This window comes from Myripristis murdjan, chromosome 15, assembly GCF_902150065.1.
Source record: "Myripristis murdjan chromosome 15, fMyrMur1.1, whole genome shotgun sequence".
NCBI classification, from domain to species: Eukaryota; Metazoa; Chordata; class Actinopteri; order Holocentriformes; family Holocentridae; genus Myripristis; species Myripristis murdjan.
The window spans coordinates 19,258,390-19,280,594 of NC_043994.1; the positions used below are offsets into that span (position 1 = coordinate 19,258,390).

General features: G+C 42.8%; 2 protein-coding genes across 2 annotated transcripts in view; one reads left to right on the forward strand and one right to left on the reverse strand.

Annotated features, from left to right (window-relative positions):
• Positions 1–343: 343 nt before the first annotated feature.
• Positions 344–5,578, reverse strand: LOC115372190 (probable protein S-acyltransferase 23). The gene is given in 11 exon segments (XM_030069873.1): positions 344–1,328; positions 2,100–2,290; positions 2,433–2,515; positions 2,604–2,766; positions 2,901–2,974; positions 3,134–3,282; positions 3,284–3,313; positions 3,908–4,040; positions 4,179–4,289; positions 4,482–4,617; positions 5,291–5,578. Coding segments are annotated over 11 exon segments (1,680 nt in total). The 5' UTR covers positions 5,412–5,578; the 3' UTR covers positions 344–839.
• A 1,470-nt stretch (positions 5,579–7,048) lies between these two features.
• Positions 7,049–22,205, forward strand: part of wdfy4 (WDFY family member 4) — a 43,682-nt gene continuing 28,525 nt past the window's right edge. The window contains exons 1-22 of the mRNA XM_030070723.1: positions 7,049–7,263; positions 8,728–8,991; positions 10,362–10,473; positions 11,479–11,603; positions 11,874–12,002; positions 12,171–12,360; positions 12,755–12,944; positions 13,312–13,472; positions 14,704–14,936; positions 15,043–15,182; positions 15,757–15,887; positions 16,183–16,284; positions 16,541–16,731; positions 17,700–18,430; positions 18,598–18,688; positions 18,793–19,007; positions 19,203–19,306; positions 19,494–19,722; positions 20,363–20,439; positions 20,525–20,743; positions 21,020–21,198; positions 21,351–21,582. Coding sequence (XP_029926583.1) covers positions 7,243–7,263; positions 8,728–8,991; positions 10,362–10,473; positions 11,479–11,603; positions 11,874–12,002; positions 12,171–12,360; positions 12,755–12,944; positions 13,312–13,472; positions 14,704–14,936; positions 15,043–15,182; positions 15,757–15,887; positions 16,183–16,284; positions 16,541–16,731; positions 17,700–18,430; positions 18,598–18,688; positions 18,793–19,007; positions 19,203–19,306; positions 19,494–19,722; positions 20,363–20,439; positions 20,525–20,743; positions 21,020–21,198; positions 21,351–21,582 — 4,066 coding nt within the window. The 5' untranslated portion in view covers positions 7,049–7,242. The remainder of the gene's footprint in view (positions 7,264–8,727; positions 8,992–10,361; positions 10,474–11,478; positions 11,604–11,873; positions 12,003–12,170; positions 12,361–12,754; positions 12,945–13,311; positions 13,473–14,703; positions 14,937–15,042; positions 15,183–15,756; positions 15,888–16,182; positions 16,285–16,540; positions 16,732–17,699; positions 18,431–18,597; positions 18,689–18,792; positions 19,008–19,202; positions 19,307–19,493; positions 19,723–20,362; positions 20,440–20,524; positions 20,744–21,019; positions 21,199–21,350; positions 21,583–22,205) is intronic.

Genomic DNA, 22,205 nt, shown 5'->3' on the forward strand with positions numbered 1-22,205 from the left:
TACAGTCTGGTCACACCAGCCTCTGCAAGGTGTGGAAGACGTCATCTATAATCTAGAAATATAGTCCGGAGGGACACATAGGAAATGAGTGTGTGTAATAGAAGGCATGAGTAGACCTGGACCATTAGCAAGAGTAGAGGAAGTGTCATGGTGCAAACGACTGCGAGCAGATCAGAGAAGTAATGGCATTATGTTAGGAACAATATCTTCCAAGCCCTCTAATAAGTAGTGATATTCACAGTGCAAAGCTAATACCACTACATCTTAGAGAGGCATGCTCATCTTTCAGGCACTGCTAATACAAAGGCAACAGAAAACATCACAGCTTGGAACCATAAGTTATCCCATGTAACACTTTTTTTTTATTATTATTTAAAACAACAATAACACTGAGGTTAAAAAGTGTGGTTCTGACGGAATATAAAACAGGTGTGAGGCATGACATTCAAGCCACCAGAAGCATTTCCTGCTAAAACACAGTTGTAGAAATGTCCCGTGCTTTACGTTAAGCTCCACAGAAAAACGTAAACCAAGATGTTACTGAAAACGCTGTTTGCTTAAAATAGCTCAGTGAGTTCACTAAAAACTAACTTGAGAGGTTAAAGTCTAAAACGGTAGTAGTTAGCCTGCTAGCCACTTTGCTGACAAATCTGCTGTATGTCTACTATATTAAAATATAATACCAAGATATAACCTAATGTTATGCTCATGTACAACCTGGTGGCAATAGTCACAGTTATTAAGGAATCTAAAGAGGCTTTGAGTACAGACCAAGGACACTGTAAACAGATCTTATAAGTGAGCAAAGACACAAACTTTTTCAGACACACTGACAGTCTCTAAATGTCTATAGCAGTTTTTTCCTGTCTTGTTTGTGCCCTTCCCACCCGTCTTCTTCCCTCCAATAGAAATGACACCACTGTAACCCATCGCTGTCCTAGGGATCTCTGTCGAGCAGAGGTTTCACACTGTCGGAAGTAGGTTGTGGTTCCCATGGCGATGGCATCAAACTGTTCAGTCAGTAACCACACCTCCCAGAGAAGCGTCAGTGCGTTCATAATCACCATGACCACAACCCAAAACTCGGCCCCTAACATGGTCAGCCACGATGACAAGCTGTGATTGCCCACAGACATCTTCCCGTACAAGTAATTCATCGCTATGGTGACAAAGAGAAGGTGGGCAATCACCATCGACAGGAGGAAGAGGAGGAAGAGGCGGTGATTGCTCCGGCCGACGCAGCGGTTGAGAAAGAGGCAGTGATGGTCGTAGTCCTTCACACACACATCGCACAGCTTGCAGTGTTTGCTGTAGTCAGGCTGAAACAGCTATGAGGAATGCAAAGACAGGGAGGGAAGGGGAGAAATACACTGGTCAGATGCAGATATGCTCACAGGAAAGTTCCCTAAAACACTTCAACACTGTTGTGTACCTTGTATTACAGGAACCATTTTTTGTTGATGGTGTTTCTTACTCCTCAGGTGAGTGGATGACTGACTAATGTCATGTTGACATATTTTCGCAGCACATATGCAGAGTTTGATACAATATTAAACACTGGGTTTTGGTGTCAGCCCCTTAGAATCATATCAAACATTTAACAATCAATCAGACACAAATCTGCTGTTAAAGAGGAAGAGATACTGATTCTTCTACCAACAGTTGCCTCAATAAAGGGAAATTCAGTGCAGCCACAACAAATATTGTGACGCTTGCTTTTTTAGGGCTGTACAAAATCACTCTTTTGCTCTCACACTAAATATTGCTATTTCCCTCACCCTGTACACCAAGAAGCCACAGCTGAATGCAATAAGTGTGTTCTCTGGGGGTTGCTGAAAGGCAGTCTGTGAAATTTCACAAACTCCTGGAACACCCAGGGTACGTTTTTCCTTGAAAGTCACCTTTAATGTAGCACTTTCCTTATCCTAACCATAGTCTGGGAGGCAACACTGCCTTACAAAACTTGCACATGTTGATCAATTTAATATGTCTATGGCCTTTTTGTCAAGCTGTGCTCTAAACGTTACTTGGTGGTAGTGGTAATGGTACTCAGTGGTCTGCATCCTTGCCATGCCAGCCCTGCCCAGTAGTCTTCTTACCTCACAGTAGGGGCAGAACCTGTGAGGGCTCTGGTTGTTCTCCACCAGGTCAGCAATGCAGGAGAAACGAGGGTCGGAGTCCACTCTGTCCAGCGTCCCAGGGTCCTGGATCAGAACCTTACAGAACAAACCAAGGACTAGGGAGAAATGGACCATGGACACTTGGACCAGTGCACCGGTTGACCACATACGTTGACAAGGTTAAGGGTCAATGTCTGTTATTTTCACGTTTTAAATCATCAGTTGAAATAGCACTGGTAATACAAGCTTATGGTAAAAAAAATAATAAATGCCATATGTTTTAATAATCTGCATGGGCTTTGTAAAGGATATTAGGCATTATTTTCCCATAGAAGCAGAGCAAGGAATGGAACAGGCCGGCTATGAGTGTTCCCAGGTAGATGGGGTTGGGTAACCTAGAGAGAACACAGATGCAATCAGAGCACAGCATGACAAAAAGGCCATAGACATTGAATTGATCAACATGTGCAAGTTTTGTTAAACCTTTGGTAGGTGGTCATGCGGTGATACTGGGTGAAGATGCTCCGGGCCAGCCAGGGGAAGAGCAGGCCACAAATGAGCCCACCGTAGCCTCCGAGCATGGCAGCTATCAGCAGGATGGCAGCTCCACTCAGCGTTGGAAACAACAACGTCCAGTAGTACAGAACTGGTAAGAAGAATTGCATAAACACATACACAGCACCATCACTACCAGTAATGTCAACATGATCGTTACCATCATCATCATCATCATCATCTGTATTTCAAGAAGCCTTATCAAAACTAGACACTAATATTTACCATGAGACTCTTTGGGTTTACGGTGTACTGGCTCGTTAATGCACCAACTCAGTAGCTTGGTGAGTTGCTGATGTCTACAAAAAAGACATACACAGTATATCACTGTTTTAGCCAGCATAAGGACCCCAAGAGAATACAGTGCTCTGGAAAATGGCACTGGTAAATATTACTATCCCATGCAGTGGCTTTATATTCAGTGTTTTTCCAGAGAGCTCTCGAGACTGCCAATTCACCGAAATGTCTTCCCCTGCTTGCAGAGGTCCAGAGGTGTGAGGCCACTGTGGTTCTTCTGGTGGAGCATCCTGTAACCTGCTCTCTGCAGCAACGTCCAGCACACCTCCACTCCCCCCCTCTCTGCAGCAACATGGAGCGCTGTCCCCCCCCTGTTGGTCGACCGCATCCACTGCACATCTCTGGGACAGACAGAAGGTTGAAGGACATGATAGTTGCCTGCACAATTCTACGCTATTCTCCATATTCCTGTTCAGGTCGTATTCAGTTTATCCTTTTCACATGAACCTTTGATACTCTGTGATTGTGACTGTAGCCATGAATAAATCAGTTAAGACCATTTATATCCATCTGCTATACCCTGCCAAAACAAAGAATGGTCCATCATCAAAAATGTATGAAACGATGTGGCCGTAATTAAACCCCCTCCTTCCCTGCCACAGAATCCCATGAAGTAAGCCAGGTATATTAGATTTTTCAAAATTGGATTATAAGATAAGATGGATTGTTGTAACTGAGTTATGACATTTGCATGCATTAAACATAAAACCATTTTGTGAGTATTTTGTGTATATAAATGTCACCACTGACGACGTACAGTATAACCATATTTACATTTATTTAGAAATGGACTTCCTACACTGAATGCCCATCAGTAATGGCATCCAATAATGTTGGAGGAGAGGAGACTGTGAGTGAGTGAGTGAGTGAGTGAGGGAGTGATTGAGGGGGTGAGTGATAAATGTGTGTAATCATGTAAGCTTGTGGTCAGGTACCTGGTCTCTGAGAAGATATCGGACCACCTCTGTGTTGCCGGTGGATGCAGCGAGGTGAAGTGGTGTGACCTGGTGCATGGTTGTGTCAGAGAACCGGAACATTCCAGTCTCCCAAAGGTAGTGCACTGCAACACTGGGAAAGACAACACAGAATTAGTGTGCTTGTAATATGTGTGTGTGTGTGTGTGTGTGTGTGTGTGTGTGTGTGCCTGTGCACTAACAATGAAAATAAAAACAACCAGGCTTGCTATGTGTTTCTTATTCCACTCACATGTTGCCTCCAGTCACTGCATGATGCAGAGAGGTTTTTCCCTGCAGGTCTATGAGGCGCAAGTCAGCCCCATACTGCATCATTTGGTGCATGACATAGATGTTCCCTTGCCTGAGGGGAGTCAAGAGAACCACCTATTATTGTACAGGAGCAACTGCGGAGGTATCGGCAAGTGGTGTGCTCTCATCATTGACCATGCATCAAATAAATAAATAAAGTTTTATTATCATTGCACTGATACCTTCACAAAGCCTGTATGTTTGTCTAACATCTACAAATATTAAGGGAACGGCTACCACTGACCTGCAGGCAAAATGAAAGGCCGTCTGTCCTGCATCACAAGTCAGGTTGGGGTCAGCTCCATGACTTAGAAAGAGCTCAACCAGAGCACGGTTACCATGGAGGGCAGCATAGTGCAGTGGGGTGAAACCACCCCAGCCTGGATACAGACAAAGACACACACAAACAATCAGGCTTGAGGACAATTAAACAAAAAATTAGTGTTCGGCACCTTCACCCAGCGGTCTACTGTATGATCCTAACTCAGCTGCATGAGTTACTCAGCCTGTTGATTGCTCTTGACTCTGGGTTAAGGTTCCCTTTTGTACAACGAGACTTGGTGCTGTGTTGACACAGGAGCTGTCCATCTGTGTCTCAGGGCAGACTACCACCAGCTCAGATCACACATAGCTGCAGCAGTATTAGGTATCCACTTGGCTTCATGACAAAATCACTTCAGGAGACACCAGAACACCAAGATAAAGTTTACAATGTTCCTTTGAGCATAGAATAACGTTGAGGTGCTGTTCAGTGCTGTAAGAGTAACAGGTTAAGGCAGCATGCTCATGCCTGAGATATGAACATAGTCAATTACGCGCCTATAACACCGACAGGCTTATTCCTGCGTGGTTACAATGAAAATATATATGTTAGACACATTAGAACACAACTGCCATTGACATTAAACCAGTCGCACAATAGGAATTAGATAAATTGTGGCCTACGCTAATTTCACATATATCCTATTTTTTTTTTTTTAGCGCAGCCACGCCGTACAGATATAGATTTTTATTTTTATTTATTTATTTTTTTTCACCGGGCTTTCACCTTACCTTTTTGCTTGAGGACTGATCGATCATTCTGAATAAAGTGTACACACTGTTCAACATTTCCTCTCTGCACACAGTCAAATATGTCTCCACCGCCGGCAGAGCACACAGGCATCGGATGCATTGTGCACAGGCGGGCACAACAGCAGCCCTCTAATATTTCCACCGACTAGAACTTCTGCGGAAACAAACTCAACACCTCAGACGAAGTACTACAACATCATAACGTAAAGTGATAAGGGTGTCATTTTTAGCTGCAAAGCAACGGGATCTTTCATTGTGGTCAACTGATTGAGCCAGACCACGCCCTGGGACTTTCATTGGCTACGGCGTCCCACGTGACTGATAACGCCAACAGCGTCTACGAAACACGTGGTCCCTATGAATACGCCGAGGATCGGGCATATGTTCCTGTATTTAAAATTTAGTACTTTATAGCAGTGTTCTGTCATAGAAACATTTATCAAAAAGGGAACTATTTTTACCTGAAATCTGTGTGTAGCATCGAACTGCAATTTAGAATAAATAAGGACAGAAACTTTAACGCTTGGTCATGAAGTTTTATTTTGTCTGCTTTGCGCCTTCGCAGTTTTATTTAACACGACATCATTGTTGTGTCCATTAATACAGGCTCGCGGCCTTTGTATTGATTGCAAGCGCAATTGCAATCTCTGTGTTGTGACACGCACAACCAAAATACCTACTGCTGAAATAGATAGGAATGCACGAGTGCAACTGGGATCCCGGAAAGGATTAACGTCAGTGTATCCCATTACACCAAGGGTTCATTATTTCTCCTACCCGCACTGCGCGAACTCTGCATCCCATTGGCTAGCCTTGGTTGCCCCCGTTAGTACGGTTGGTTAAGATCAGGGTTAGGGTGGGGATGGGGATAGGGTTAGCCAATCAGAAGCGCGGTAGGGGCGGGTCTTCTCGGAGTGCGGGTGGGAAATAAAATAACACACTTCGGAGCCATGCCAGTCAGTTTACAATGGCTCGGTGGCACTGCAGGGAAATTTACTGATGGAGACAATAGCACTGTCAAAGCTGAGCTGCATTCATTGGCACATGGAGGGCAGCGACCTGTCCCTGCCTACCTTAGTTTCTTTCTACACTCACCGCCCCCATCCAGCTTTGGGCTACATTTCCTCAAAACCTTGAAAGAAACCGAGGAATCCACCTCAATTCAAAGAATAGCACTGTTTTGATCTGCGGCTTCCTGGCAGCAGCTGCGAAACTTTGGTGATTAATGCATGACTTTACTTCTGGTGAAGTGGCCTGTTTGGTCATGTTTTGGGTACTATTACCTTATTTCCTGGTGTGACTTTTTAATCCACAAGATGGCACTGTTTACTAATATTTGAATTCCATTGACAGTAGTTTGTTTAGAAAATCCACAATAAGCAAGTAATTTCCCATTCTCACTATATGCCCCTACATATCCTTACATTAGAAATATCATTTAATGCCCAGCGTGAACACTAACCTATTTATTATGTGTAATAGTGTTTATAACTTAAATGTGATGATATTGTTGGCATGCTGTCTGCTTTGGTAAATTGTGCTGTAATGTCACCATGATTCATAAGATGTCACCCTTACATGACAGCTATAAAAAGCCAAGGGACTCTATACTGGGCTCCAAGCTGTGGAGGGAGTGCCCTATAGAACCAGATTAACAACAGTTTTTCACTTCTGTTTTCTCCAAGGAAGTAAAGGCACATGACCAGGGCCAGCTGATGTAAGTTGCTCTCCTTGTTCAAAGTTCAGTGTGCTTGCTGCAGATTAGTAAGAGCCAGCTGGGCTCAGAGACAGGTCTGCACACCAGGCGCTAGTAGTGTCTTAGCAGGTCTCAGCTTGCCTTTCCTGACATGGGACCAGAGAAACAGGGAAAATACCATTCACTTAGTTGGAATATAACAACGCAGCTGACGGTGCCCTCCTAGTGCTGTCGGATGGCTTTAACACAAATACAGGTAAGTACAGAACATAAAGTCTGTGTGAGGATATTTCTCTTGGTGTGTTTCGTAAAAACAGTGATGTCTTTCAATATGCCATTCTTGCACTTTGTGTATGCTTGGTTATATAGTTGTCACTGTAAAAATCACAGAGATATTAGTTTGCCACAAGAAAGGAGTGAGGCTTTAACGCTTCATCACACACATTCACGTAAAGTTCTCATACTGATTCAACATCAAAGAAAGTATTCATGCATTTCTACAGAAAGGAATGTGAGCAGCCATACAGTTCATCTGTCATCATAGCTCAGTGTACTTTGCAGTCTTACACCAGCTTCTCTGTCTATGAATCACATAAGGGCACGTGTGTATTAAACAGAAAGTCCTAAAAATAATATCAATTCAATGGGGAAGCAACATTCAAAACTTAGCCTCACACCTTCAATAATATTGAAGGTGTGAGGCTAAGTTTTGAATGGTGTGAGGCTAAGTTTTGAGGTGTGAGGCTAAGTTTTGAATGTTATGTTTGAATGATATCAACTCTCATATTATGAGAGTTGATATCTGCTCAAGCAGAGGGTTCCTCTTCCTTGCCTTGTGGCAACACACTCATTGTGACACAGAACTGTAACACTCTAATATTAGCAGCAATCTGTGTGAAGGACAGTATTATTAGGAGTCATCAGGTGGAATGGGAACAGGTTTCTGAGAGACGAAACCAAACTGAACAAAATGAGTGGGATGAGGTATTTGCAGTGAGGTATGGTTGTTTCTGTCAAATCCAGTGTTTGATTCTTATAGAACAAAATGCTTTGGTTTTCTCATCTTTTACACATCTCCATCTTATAGAGCAAAGAGCTAATTAGCAATGTGTTGCCAAATTTTCTTTACATGATGTAACAACCACAGGCAATCTAGGAGGCAAGAAATTGCACTAAAAAGAAAAAAAAGAAGTAATATGACAACTTTTATGATATAAAATAATCTAAGTCCAGGTATACTTGTAAGTTAGAATATTAAAAAGTATTTAGCTGACTAATGTTTGGCTTCTTATCATTCAAAACCAACAGGGCCTTCACTGTGATTTTCTTTTCAAAACTAGGAGAGGATGATCAGTGGTTTATTGAGAGTGGCTGATGTTTATTGATGTTATTTGACTCCAAGTGTGGAAAACTCTGGATTGATTATACCTTGTTGATCCCCTCAGAGAGGCTGATAATCAGCTGATGACAATGGCACATGATGACTGTCCAGGGTCTGTCCTTGTCTGATTATCTCTCAGTCCACATAGTGTGCCTGGGGATGGGGTTGATGGTCAGAGGTTTGGGGCATATTAATCTGAGGAAGGAAGGGGCTTGTCTTGAGGGATATGATAACAAAGGACATGCAGTAGCTGCTGTTTCGTAGGCAATGCCAGAAATAGATGAAACAACCTGTGTATTTTCTCTTTGTTTATCCCTCTATTGTTTTTTTTCCCTCCAGGACCGGATCGGTGATATGGAAAGGATCAACAAAGAAACTGGAGAGCTGAGCGCTTCAGGGGAGTTAGCTGTTTTTGTGGAAGTGAAGGCAGATAAAGTGGAAGTTAGAGGGCCCTCAAGAAACCCTCAGCCACTACAGGCACTCAGAGAACAATTACAGGACCTGCAAATATACAAAAGCCCTGCTATCAACCACATATCTGACCACGATGTTATAGAACAGAGAGAGGAGCATCTACTCAGAGTCCTGCCTTTTTACATACAGGTACACAGCACTGTGGCTGTCTGTCTTCCTCTTTCTCTCTCGTTGTCCAGCCCGAGTTACTTCCCCGTCAGTAAGAACTATATTTTGCAAGAGTATTGAGCCAACCAAGAGATGTATTGTGTTCCAATTCTGAATTGAGAGCTATATGTTTTTATTACACAGTGTTTCTTTTTCTACTCAAAAAACGAGGTAGAAATGATCAATTGGAAAGTCATTAATGAACTGTGATATTAAGGAGCATTGCATCACTGATACATTCTAATTAATACCCAATACTGAAAAAGGCTAAGTGGGTGCCTGACAGTCTGAGATAGCTAATGTGGTTTCCGAAATTGTTTCAGGCAGCTCAAACTAACATTCCTGGAGTCATTCATACAGCATGAGGCTGTGGTCAGATGTTTGGCCCTCAGCAGATCCCGTCACTGTCCTCTTAAGTAATGCTTAAAGCGTTTTTTTCTCTTAGAAATTTTCACAGTTTTCACAGTTTGCTGAACTGTCACATGAAAAACCTGAATGCGCTGAGATCCAAGGCTTCAGGCCTCGCTTTGGTTGATTGGATGAAGTGGAATTTCTTTTTCACCATGCCTGAATGACGTCAGAGTCATGAAGAAACCTCCCCTTTCCCTCTACTCATGCACTGTGTGAATTCCACCGTGTATAACAGTGTGTAACACACATTGATCAGGCTTAGGGTGGCAGATGTAATCACTCTTTGGTTTGTTTGTGTGTGTGTGTGTGTGTCTGTGCCTGCCTCATGACCTGCTTGTAGAGATTTGAGCAGAGTGCCCGGGCCTCACTTGAGAATAGCAAACTCAGTGAAATCCGATATCCTCTTATGGAAGTGAAAAGAGCATATAGTATGCATTGGCCTCTATTATTTATGGTTCAGTGCATTAGCCAAAGCAGTTGAGATACTCTTGTTATAGGGATGCCATAGTTTTGGTGCATGTCATCGTGCATACAATACTACTGCATGTAGTACATGAAAACAGGACTAAAATCTCACCAAGAAGCATTTCACAGATATGCAGAATTCGGTCAAGTTGAATGTCAACCCAAATGAGCATAAAATGTTCATATTATGATGTTATGATACAATAAAAATCATATTAAAACAGCTTTGGGAGCAATTTTGAATGGATATCAAATATTCATTATTATCTCACGTAACAATGCAATTAGCCGCTATGGATGCCTACGGACATTGTCTGAATTTTGCAGGTTTTCAACACTGGGATCAGCATTTCTTGAACAAAAACTGTGTGCAGGGTTATACTGAGTATGGCAACAGTTTTTTTGGCCCTACAGTAACTTTGTCTGATTAATTGTATGGATGTGTGGTCCTGTCTGTCTTTCCTCTCTGATGCCAGGTCTGTGAGTGTGGTGGCAGAGCTGAAGGGCTGGACCTGAAGGAGCTTGCGGCTCTCACTGCTGAGACAGTGGTCTCTAACATCCACAGCCGACTGGCTGATAGGCCTGCAGGTACAACCTTACACAAAGCAACACCCACATGCAGCTCTGTAATCCTTAGTTCAGCTGGGACTTTCTACCTACTGTTTCTAGTTCTGCTTTTACCTAAGCCATAGCACACTGTTCCTGCTCTGATTCTTCATATCCAGTTTCCAGTATGTTTCTTGTTATATACATCTCATTAATGTAGAGGTATTGGAAACAACTGATAAGCCAAAGTTAATACTGTCAAAGTATAAAACAGTTTGAATACTAAAATCCAGACTTCCCTGATGGTAGGATGGTGGTGTGGTTTTCATACCATTCTGCTCTCTCTCTCTCTCTCTCTCTCTCTCTCTCTCTCTCTCTCTATGGTTGGTTGGTCATGTGTGTTTGTGTTTGTGGTGATGGTTGAAGGGAGGAGCCTTTTTTGTTTATCAGAGGTAGATACTTCTGTCTGTCTGTGTCTGTTTTGTACTACTCTGCTATGGGTTAAGTATGTAACACTACTATAATATTATAACAAATGCTACACTCCCATGATAAATATTTAACTTGTTTTGAATTTAAGGCTTAGCTGGTCGTTTGCCTGTTTGCACCATTATCAAACAGTACATTCTAGGAACTTTAAAGAGACTTGTATTTGATTCTTTCTGAGGCCAACCCTAATGCAAATGATTACTCCCACCAAAAATTGAAACAAAATGCAAATTCTGTCTCTAAAAATAGATTTGACAGTTTCATGGGGGAAAGGCTCAGCAGCAATTTTTAGTCTCCTAGTTCCCCAATTAATACACCTTTTGCTTCCTATTTGTATTTGAACATTCACACAGTTGTCTGAGATGTGTTTTGAGATTTTTTTTCTGACAGAGGGTGTATGTTTTATTTTATAGTACATGGTGAAGAGAACCATCTCTCCAAATACTCAGTGGACCGTTTTATTTATTTTAATTAACAGTTTAAAAACACAGCCTCCCCCTCGTCTTCCATTTGGGGATTATATGATGATCATATGATGCATCCTGTGTGTGTTTCCAGAGGATGCTCGCAATGAGGTGGTGCTGTTCTTCCAGAGGCTGGGCGGAGAGACAGACTGTGAGCCCACAGACAGCCCAGGGTGGCTGCTATTAAAGTCTTTGTCACTCCTGACAGCTGACAGCTCTGTGAGTGATGCGTAACAGTTAATATTACAATATCACAGTCAATATCATATTTTCATATCATATTAACATATATCTTATATATCTACAGAAAATATATTTTATCAGACATGATTATCATGCCTCTGAGAGCTTATCACAAGCACAATCTCCTGCAGGGAAATTGGAATTAAATGCCTGAATTTGTTAAATTTGCATCATAAATGTCAAATGCTTTTTGCTGTTAATGCACCAGTGACAAATCCATGTCCATTGTGTGTATGTGTACTGTAGGATGATTTGTCCTGGATAAAACCAGGTCTCCCTGCTGCCCTGGTGACGTGTCTGTACCTCCTAGTGTGCCTTCCAGCTACGAAGGACAACATAACTGGAGAAGACACCTTTCAGGAGCTACTAACACAGGTGAGTAATAATACCATGTCTCCTTTTGAAGCAGTGGCCTAATTTGATTTCTTCAAGATCTTTGTTTTTGGAAATCTCTTTGTCTTTTTCTCCTCATTATATAGTCTTTTACTATTACAGCTCAGCTTCTTCTCTCCATTCTCATAACATTTTGACCTGCTTCGCCAGGTTCTCCTCCAGCTCTGCAAACGGACAGAAAGTGTTGAGGAGATGGTGGAAACTCAGGAACTGCAGTGCCTGATTATTGGCCTCACATCATTATGGGACCAGACCAGTTCCTCGTGGAGGCACCAGGCATCCCGTATCCTCAGGACAGTTTCTGCTGCTCAGACACACAATACTGTCCCCAGGCTGCAGGGTGAGCTGACTCAGAAAAACATGTGGGGATAAGAAACATTCACCTGTAACATGTTCTATTCCTAGCATTGTCAGAGAGGTTGCATATGGGAATATTTTGGTAGCATATCGAAGTGTTACCTATGCAAACATATATTTTTGTTACAATAATGAGTTGATTGTGTCATGTCACATTACCATGTCCCAGCAGAGACAAAAATATGCTGCAGATGATTGACTGTGGAAATTGCTCCTACATTATATCACATGGTAGTTATCTTCCATGACTCTATAGCTGTCATAAAAGTTTTACATGAAGTTTGTTAAGCCTGAGTAAAGTCAATTCTTGGAGTGCATGGTTTTTTTCCTGTTGTGAATCACTCATTACTCCTCCTCTTGCCTGTCCTGCTCCACAGCTAAGAATTGTGTGCGTATCTGCGTCCAGAACCTTTTGCGCATCAGTGCTGATGTGTCGGGAACAGTGCTAGCTGAGGTGGCTGTAGCGGTGTTCAGCTTCATCAGGGACACCCATACCCTCAACCCAGCCCTCTTCATCGAGTTTGACGCCAACAATGGCTACAAGGCCCTTGAGAGCATCCTGAAGCGGTGAGATAAAGATGAACAAATAGAGAAGTAAGAGAGACAATGATTCTGTTGAAGAAAAATAGAAGTAGAGAGGATTAGAGGTAAAATGAGGCACAATGAATGAGTGTGCATAGAAGAAGAAGAGAATGCCATGTTACTATGGAGCCTTATTAAAAGCAATGAAGAGGCATCAAAGGAATTAGATGAGAAGAGAGCCAAAATAATTTTTAAAAGGAAGAGTAAAAGTCAAAAGGCATTCTGAGAAATAACATGGCATCAATAGCCTATGCCTTTTCAAAGGGCTCAACAACTGATGCAAGTGTAATTTGATACAAAGAGTCCATTGTTTCTCTCTAACCTTTCTCTTCGATCATCATACCATCATCAGTTGTGAGGAAGGCGTGCCTATGGATCAGTTCCAGCCAGTGGAGGATTTGCTGGGTCTTGTAGCATCTTTCACCCTGTTTGGGAAAGCCGAGCTGAAAGTGGCCTTGTGTGTCAGCAACCCCCAACCTCCAGGCTTCAAGTTTGACCCACCACTCACTAAAGGTAGGTGAACCTCCCCCGCCATAAAATCTGTTTCCTGTCTTGCTATCCTCTGGCCACCCCTTGCTAATTATTGTGTCTAAAAGCTGATGGGTCCATGAGGATGTTCTCTGAACCAACCCTTCCACATACTTCCTCCAATCTATTCCACCATTATCACTTGCATGGCTTAGCAAAGATAGGCTGAAGGGAAAAACAAAGTCCCAAAATGACCACACAGTTCATTCCTCCCTTGCACTGTTGCCCTCTACCACCTAATGGGTTCTTGTATTATATAACCCACCCACACAGTTCCACCCCCACCTAACACTCCTTTATCTGCTCTTTCAAACACCCCTAGTCTCCCCGTCCCACCTTCCACAACACCCCTCAGGTTAACAGGAAGCTGAGGTGATTATGTCTGGGATGATGAAGTGGAGGCTTCCCTCCTAACTCTGTTAGGATGCCCCACATTCATTCACCACTGGCCTACAGCAACCAGCCATCTATCATAGACACACATGCACACCTCCATCCAACACTCATAAATAGAGTGTCCATAATACATACACACACACGCACAGCACCCATCTATCACATCGAGGAGTAGATCTCTTGCCAACAGAGGGACCGGGGACTGTTTTGGCTGATCTTATTTGGTTCTGATGTGATTTTGATTAAGTGTGGAAATGAATCCTATTACTAAGCACTTACATATTTATTTAACCCAAACACCAGTGGGTTCAGGCTTCCAAATCTAAGACCCTCTCTGAATATTTTGACAGTACAGCAACCAAACTTTATCAAGGCGGATTAGGTGGCTTTTCTCTTGCCTTCATACATGTTAGATTGTTTGTTTTCAGTCTGTCTATGTATGTATAACTCAATTGATTTGCAGGATTTAGAGGTTGCTGTATGTTAAAGGTTGTTTGTAAGTTAATGGTTTTCCTTTCTGTATGCAATTGACTCTCTGACCTTGCAAGCAAAATCTGATAATAGATATTTAAAATCAAAACACCTTTTTGTTAAATTGACCTAAAGTTGGTACTATATTGCAATATTTGATAGATTACCACCAAATAAAATGGTGCCTGCCAAATAAAATATTTATGATAAACAAACACACAACAAATTCTTTCAATATGACCTCATAAGAATGGCTGAAACCCTCTTGTATAAGACGTGTAGTGGCAGTCTATGTTCTTTCATTTATACCTTCTGTATTCTTCACCTCCTGTCTGATCTTTGTCTCCAGGTTCAGCCGTAAAGAATCTGCCAGCTTTCCATCTGCTGCAGGGCTCTTTATTGCGCTCAGACGACCCACTGCTGTGTTGCCAGATACTGCGAACCCTGCAGACAATATGGGACTGGGACCAAGCCAATTTCTTCCTCTTGGAGTGGACCGTCCAGTCCATGGCACAGCTCGCTGCTTGTTTGTGGCGAAAGCCAGCACCTGTCCACAAACTGTTCTTTTCATTGATGGAGATGGTATGGCTTCTAATATTAACATCATAGTCTGATCGCAAACTTTTTACTTTTCTACCGCATGAAACCTTGCTTTACAAGTTCTGATTAAGCACTGGGTTTCCTACAGGTGGTGTTCCAGTTGAACTACATTCCCCATGAAACTTTGCGGGTAGTGCAGGGTGTGCTGAAGCAGAGTTGGGCTGGGACGCTTTCCGGAGGAGTGGCAGGGGCAGAGTTTGGGGTGGCGACTCTCAGTTGTTTCCACAGGTGAGCAGTGCTGGCTGGTAACAAGTTAGTCACTATATATTGATTATTTCCAATTCAAATAAGTTGTTTCTGAAGGTATCACCCTCTACAAATATCAGATTGAAGTTGCATTATCCAAAAACTACACTCCACCTTTATCCTCTGATCCTTTGAAGTCAGGATTAGTTGCCCTCTTCTCAGTTCATGGGAACACACACTAATATTTTACAATGAAAAATGGCTAAAAAGTCCACTTTCTCTAGACGTAAATATTCCCACTGCGTTAATTTTACCTAACAAAGCGGTGACATCTGACATCAACACTGTTAAGTTATCTGGATCATTAAGACAAAAGTGCACAGCACAGATTATTGAGTTGCACCAATTTTTGACGTAAGGCAAGATGAGCTTTTGAATACTGTGTGTGAAATGGTGTGAAGAATTTCTGATCGTGGGGTATAATTTTACATTATTACTGAGTAATGATGAATTCATCACTTTTTTGAGTAATGAGCACAACATTGCAGGAGAGTAAACACCTTTCATAGCACTGTTAAAAGACCTTCTGTTGTTTTCTTTCCTCTTTGATTTGTAGGATGACTGTGCGTAGCGGTCTGGTTGCAGAGGTGCTGAGTGACTGGGGTCTCCTGGAGCTGCTGCTGGGGGAGCTGCGCAGGAGGGCCAAGATCCTGAGGAAGGCTGGAGTTGTCCCCTCCTCACAAACGGGTATGGGACAAAATATTCTTTACCTCTGGTGTAATCATGAGTGTGCAACAGTTGACATCACACACTGTGACTGGTTGTGAGGTGAACAAACTAGTCTAGCAACATGTCCTGTGCATTTCTTTTTCAATCGCTATCACTTCAAAATTACAACAAGATGTGACTTTTGCCAGTGCCAACCCTCAAAAGTAAAACTCCTTCTTGTGTTATTTGTTCACTATGTAATGCCTATTTATTCATCTCACATGCTAATTTACTGTTGAAGTTTCTATTTAACTCTTATCCCTGTGTGTCTTAGGTCCCCAAGAGCAGTCATGTGTGGAGGACAGTGAAAGATTGCTCACTACCTGCATGCTTCAAGTAGTGTCTGCCCTCACTTTGCGCTCCGTCAGAAACACAGGTATACACACTGGCAGGAATTTATAGTCTTTAGGGAAGTGAAATTAACAGTGCTAAGGCTTTTCTATTTGGAAGCTATTTTTAAATTTCATTTCACAATAAGTCACAGTAAGGTTAGTAACTACGGGTATAAATAAAAATAAGGAAATTGAGAGAAACTCAGTCATGTGTCATCAAACAGTCCTGTCAGTATTGACTGTAGATAAATTGGTCTTTCCCTAACAGTGTGTGTGTGTGTGTGTGTGTGCTTATCCCAGTTTTAGTGCGAGACCTTGGTATGGTTCCCTACATTAAGATCTTCATAGATGAGGAGCAGTTTCGAGGTCCCACTCTGAGCATTTTGGAACAGCTTGCTGAGATCAACCCCGAGGAGTTTATGAGCATAGCCATCGGAGCCCTCTGTTCCTCTACACAGCAGGAGGTGGGCCTGAAGACGGACCTATTGCAGGTACTCACTTCTTGACTGCACACACAAACACGCACATGCACACACGCACAGGCAGCAGTGCACACGCACACATCCCGCAAACACCTCAGCTGAGTTGTAAATGTAGTTTTCCCTCTACATCCAATCATAACGAATTGTAATGCACTTAAAACATAATAAGCTAGTGAATTTATTTTCACAGCACGTGGGACCCTGATTATATTATAGACAAATGCAGATTGATTTGCTAATACAGGTTTAGCTGTTAACTCTGGGCCGATTTGATTAGGCCAGCAGCCTTGTGCCGTGGCACTCTGAAGATTACCACCTCTATCAGATCAGTGAATGGGACAGAGATCTGATTAAGCCTAACTAAGTTACACACCTACTGTATGTGTCCGTTTTTATAGATGGCAGTGAGAAGAGCACTTACTTGCATGTGTGTACTCACTGTGTGTGAGTGTGCGCGTACATGTGTGCACACTTGTGTTTGTTTGTACACATCAGCGTGCGCTTACGTGTGTGCGCGTTGCGATAACTGGGTTAAAGCAGGTGGCAATCAGATTGGGTACGACCTGGGCTGGCGTGTGTTGAGAGCCATTGTGATTACTCCAGTTTCAGTTAATCAGATTTCTCTCTGCGTTCTGCCTCACACATTACCTACCTGATGGATTAGCTCCCTAAATTGAATAAAGCTAATGTGATTTTGTTCACCTCTCAAAACTAGTTACCAGAAATGATTTATGATATATGTTTTGTGTATTTTTCATTACATTGTTTTAATTGACTAGGAGGATCCTTTTAAAAGGTGGAAGTTTGCTTTGTTTCATATGAAAATACATTCACTGAGCCAATTTCTCAATTATGATTGGCCGAATCTGCTTTGTCATGTACATGACTAGCCATTGTGTTTTGGTGATCTCGCATGCTCCATCTCCTGCTGCTGTATCAGTATGGTGACCCTGACACCTCTCTTCTGTCTGTCTCAGTCTGTGTTGAAGGTGCTGGAGAGCCCAAACAGCTGGGATGCCTTTAGGCGAGCAGGAGGCTTCACTGGACTGCTGTCGCTGGTAGTGGACATGGAAGGAGCTCTGTCTGTCCCTCCCCAGGGGACAGTGTGGAGGTCCCTGGACCAGCAAAGGGTGTTGGACCTCCTGCTCCTCACCCTCCATATTCTGGCCTTGGCTGTGCATCTTCATCCAGTCAACGCACACCACTTTCAGACTGGAGGGTTTTATGAAAGGCTGGCAGAGGCTCTCCTCCAGCTGGGCTGCTTCCAAACAGAAGACCCAGATCTGAGGAACTGGGATGGGGAAGAGGGCTACTCTCCCAAAACTGCAGAGGGCACCCAGTCCCATGGACGGAGTTTCCACCAGTTTGTTGAGTTAGCAGAGGCCCCTGTGGTGCCTCCCTCTCCCTCCACTGCTTCCCAGTCTGAGCCAAATCTGCCCACCACTCTTCGGACGTGTATAAGACTGCTTTCCTACCTCGACCAGTTTGCAACAGGGACCTACTCTGCTATGGAGCTGAACTTTGGACTAAGAGCTGAGGATGGGCATGACAGGGAGACACTAAATGGAGAAGCGGGGCTAGAAGGAGGGTATGCAGCCTCACCCCGTGTCCACGTGGCATCAGAATCTCTGTCCATGGAAGATACACTGGGAAGATCCAGGAATGCTGCAGTCAGCATTTCCACAGTCTGCTCAGAGTCCCAGTTCAGGTGGATTTTTCTGTCCATTTGAGGGGGGCGAAGGACAATGTCTCAGCCATATAATTACAAGATGAAGTTACAGTGTCTAAAATTGTGAGGAGTGAGATAAGGGTGGTCATTTAAGTATTGACATATTTTTTTTTGTTTGCTTGTCTTTGTATTATTGCTTGGCTCAGGTTCACCTGTGATCATACTATTCTTCACCCAGGAGCCATCCAAGTCATGATGACGCTCCTTCCATCAGTGTTTGCTCCAGAGGACCCACAGGTACCTTCATCAACTGAACATGTTGCATTGCTCTTTTATGTAATTCACCATAAGTCACCATCAAGTCACATGAGTCCAGCTCAGCTTCCCTCCCTCTTTCCCAGCTCTCTATGGATGTCCAGTTCTCGTTGGCACACCACATCCAGGCCATGGTCAAATCTGAGCGGAACCGCCAAATAATGTGTGAAAGGGGGCTGCTCTCCACTCTCTTAACCCACTGTCGGAGCATGTTACTGACTCCAAACCACCCGTTACATCTACCTGTTACACGAATCTTAGAGAAACTCTCCTCCCAGGCCATCAGCCACTCAGACTTCAGGTCAGACATACTCTCTCAAGGAAAGCAATCTTGAGTTTAGCCTCAGACATATAAATAATGTTGTACATGAAGACATTTTTTTAATATTTAACTTTGTAAAGCACATGGCTTAAAATTATATGAACACATTCTGTATATTTGTGTACAAAATATCTTTATGTCATGAGTTTAAAAAAAGTGTTTTTTCTTCTTCAGGAAATTCCTGTGTTTAGGTGAACCTCTCATGTGCTTAGCTGACAAAATGGCCATTCCCTCTGTGCTAGAAGGTCAAACACCATGCACTAACCCTGCCTCAAATGGTAGATATTTATTTTGTGACTTATGATAATTGATAATCTTTTCTGTCACTTTTCTCTATCTAATTATTGAATTGTCCTTAGATTTACTCCCTTTGATGTTCAAACATTTTAAAAAAATGATTTTTTTTTAATGTTTGAACATCACATCAAGTCTATTACTTGGTACCGCACATTTTCTGTCCCCCAGATCACAGCACAGAGGCAGACGGTCCCTCAGGATCTTCAGTAAGGACACTGAAGCATTCCTTCAGCTTGTTGCGCTCTCCTGCTCCTTGTGAATCCGCTGTGGGTTCACCTCTCCCCCTCCACCAGATCATCAGTCTGGTGTCCATGACTTCACCTCGCAGCTTCAGACCCCACCGTGTCTCCTCCTCACCTGCTTTCGTCGAGTTTGACATGAGTGAGAGTGGATATGGGTGAGTCCACTGTTCAGTGGGTTTCAGTGGAGCCATATCCATTAGAGAAGATTAGATGATTAGATGAAACTTTAATGATCCCCGTGGAGGAATTGGGTTGTTGCCAATGATAGGATCCAGCAAAGAAAAAAATAAATAGGGCATAAGTAAGAATAGAGCAAAAGGGGACTATTTAACACCTGTAAATTACAACATTAGAGCATATTAAGTAATATTATATGAATAAAATTATGGGTGTGGAATATATTATACATTTAGAGTGTGCAGAATAGCAGCAAGAGAACGCACTGGGACAAAAAGAAAGAAAAATGTGTGAGAAAAATTATGCTATATGAGTAAATGAGAAAACATGCAATATGAAAATGAATGGAAATATAGGTTAATGCAGTCAATAACATTGAGAAAATATGAGAGTATGAAAAAAGTAAATTTAGACCATAAATACAGGATGTGTCACAAATGTTGGCATCACTGGCTCTCTTCTGAACATTTGTGGGCACATGATCTATGATTTTCATGCGTGCAAACAGTATGTGTCCCAGGATTCACCGCGGTCTGGCTGGTGTGGAGATTATTCTGCAATCTTCAGAAAAATGTAAAAAACAGACACTAATTTTGGCATGTGTCTATGTGCTTGTAGCTGCCTGTTCCTGCCTTCTCTGGCCACAGTGAAAGGAGTGAATGCTGATTCGGTCTCAACAGGTGGAATAGGAGGAGGTGAGAGAAGAATATAAATGTTGAATATTCACATATTTGCAAATAAACAGAATAAATTCCTCAATCATCTCTGTCTCATTTTCAGACTGTCGTGGTTTTCCTCCTGCGGCGGGTCTTTCCTTCTCCTGCTGGTTCCAGATCAACAGGTTCAGTTCAGCATGTGATTCCCACCCCATCCGACTACTGTCAGTGGTCCGACACATGTCCCGGGCCGAGCAACAATACATCTGTCTGTCTATCTCCTTCTCAGCCTATGATGGATGTCTGGTCATCTCCACAGAGGAAGAGGCATTCACATTTCTAGGTGAGAGTGATAAGGATTCTGTCAATATTTGTCCTGGGTGATCTTTGCATATCATGTATTGATTGCCGCCAAAAAGACTTTCTTGGTTGCATGAATTCTTTAGCTGTCCAAGATAAAGGAGTAGAAAAGTACACCAGTTTCTCAGAATTGTCAGGTATTTCCTATCTTTTGTGTCTGAATCCTGCATTACACTGGACAACATTTTTTTTTTCTTCTTTTAAATCAGTGTTTGCTGTAGAGATCAAGCTAGTCACTTTCTCCTCACCTGTTTACCAGATATGATGGAGCCAGATGTGTGCACGCCCAGTGCTTTGCCCACCTCTGTGAGGTTCCGCTGCTCCAGCATGCTGATCCCAGGTCAGTGGCACCACCTGGCTGTGGTCATGGCCAAGGATGTGAAGAAGAGCTGTCGGATCTCAACCTACCTGAACGGAAAGGCAGTGGGGACAGCAAAGGTGTGACATGCGGAGAGAATGAGCGGCAGATGATTGAACTGTTTCCAAGTCTAATCTGACACTTACTGTATCTATTCATAATGCATCATAAACATTTGAGTGAAAGTCTGTGATAAGTGGATAAAATCTCATATCGCTGTGTTTTCTGTCAGATACGGTATATTCAGCCATTCCCGGGCCAGTATGTCTCCATGGATCCCACAGCTGTGATTGATGTGTGCGCCCTGATTGGAACGCCTTCTCTCTGGAAGGAGCATGCTGCTCTGGTGTGGCGAGTCGGTCCCACGTACCTGTTTGAGGAGGTTTTGAGCCCTGAAGCTGTGGGAGTCATCTACACACAGGGCACTGGCTACCTGGGTAACTTCCTGGCTCTACGCAACACAGGTGAGTCAGTGATCTGAGCAAAAGCTGGACAGTAATAGAAATGTGGTATTTTATGATGTTTATATAAAGTCGTCTACAATAGATAAGCACACTTATTCTGAGAAGCGTTATGACTATAGCTCAATCAAGTTATTGATAGTTAGTGATAAACACATCACTAACAGTGATTGTTAGTGATAAGCAGTGATGGGAGTAACGGCGTTACAAAGTAACGGCGTTACTAACGGCGTTACTTTTATCAGTAACGAGTAATCAAAGAAATTACTGTTTCCCCCGTTGTAACGCTGTTACCGTTACTGACAATAAAATGCGCCGTTACTTGCCGTTACTTACTACTAATACTTATTATTATTATTTTACTATCCTATTCGAAAAGTGTGTGTCTTGTGGAGAAAAAGCGGTGTGTCAATTTTCAAACTGGTCGGACTTTGCAGTTTTTCGTAACTTATCAACATGCATGGAGAATGACTGAGCACAAATTAGAAGAATCGTCTCCGACGGCAGAGCGGATAGTTTCGCCGCCTGTCGTACAGAAGACCACGGGTTCAATTCCCCATCCTGACTAACTGACATCACTACTTTAAACTATAATGTATTACTTTTTCAAAGTAACGTGGCCAACA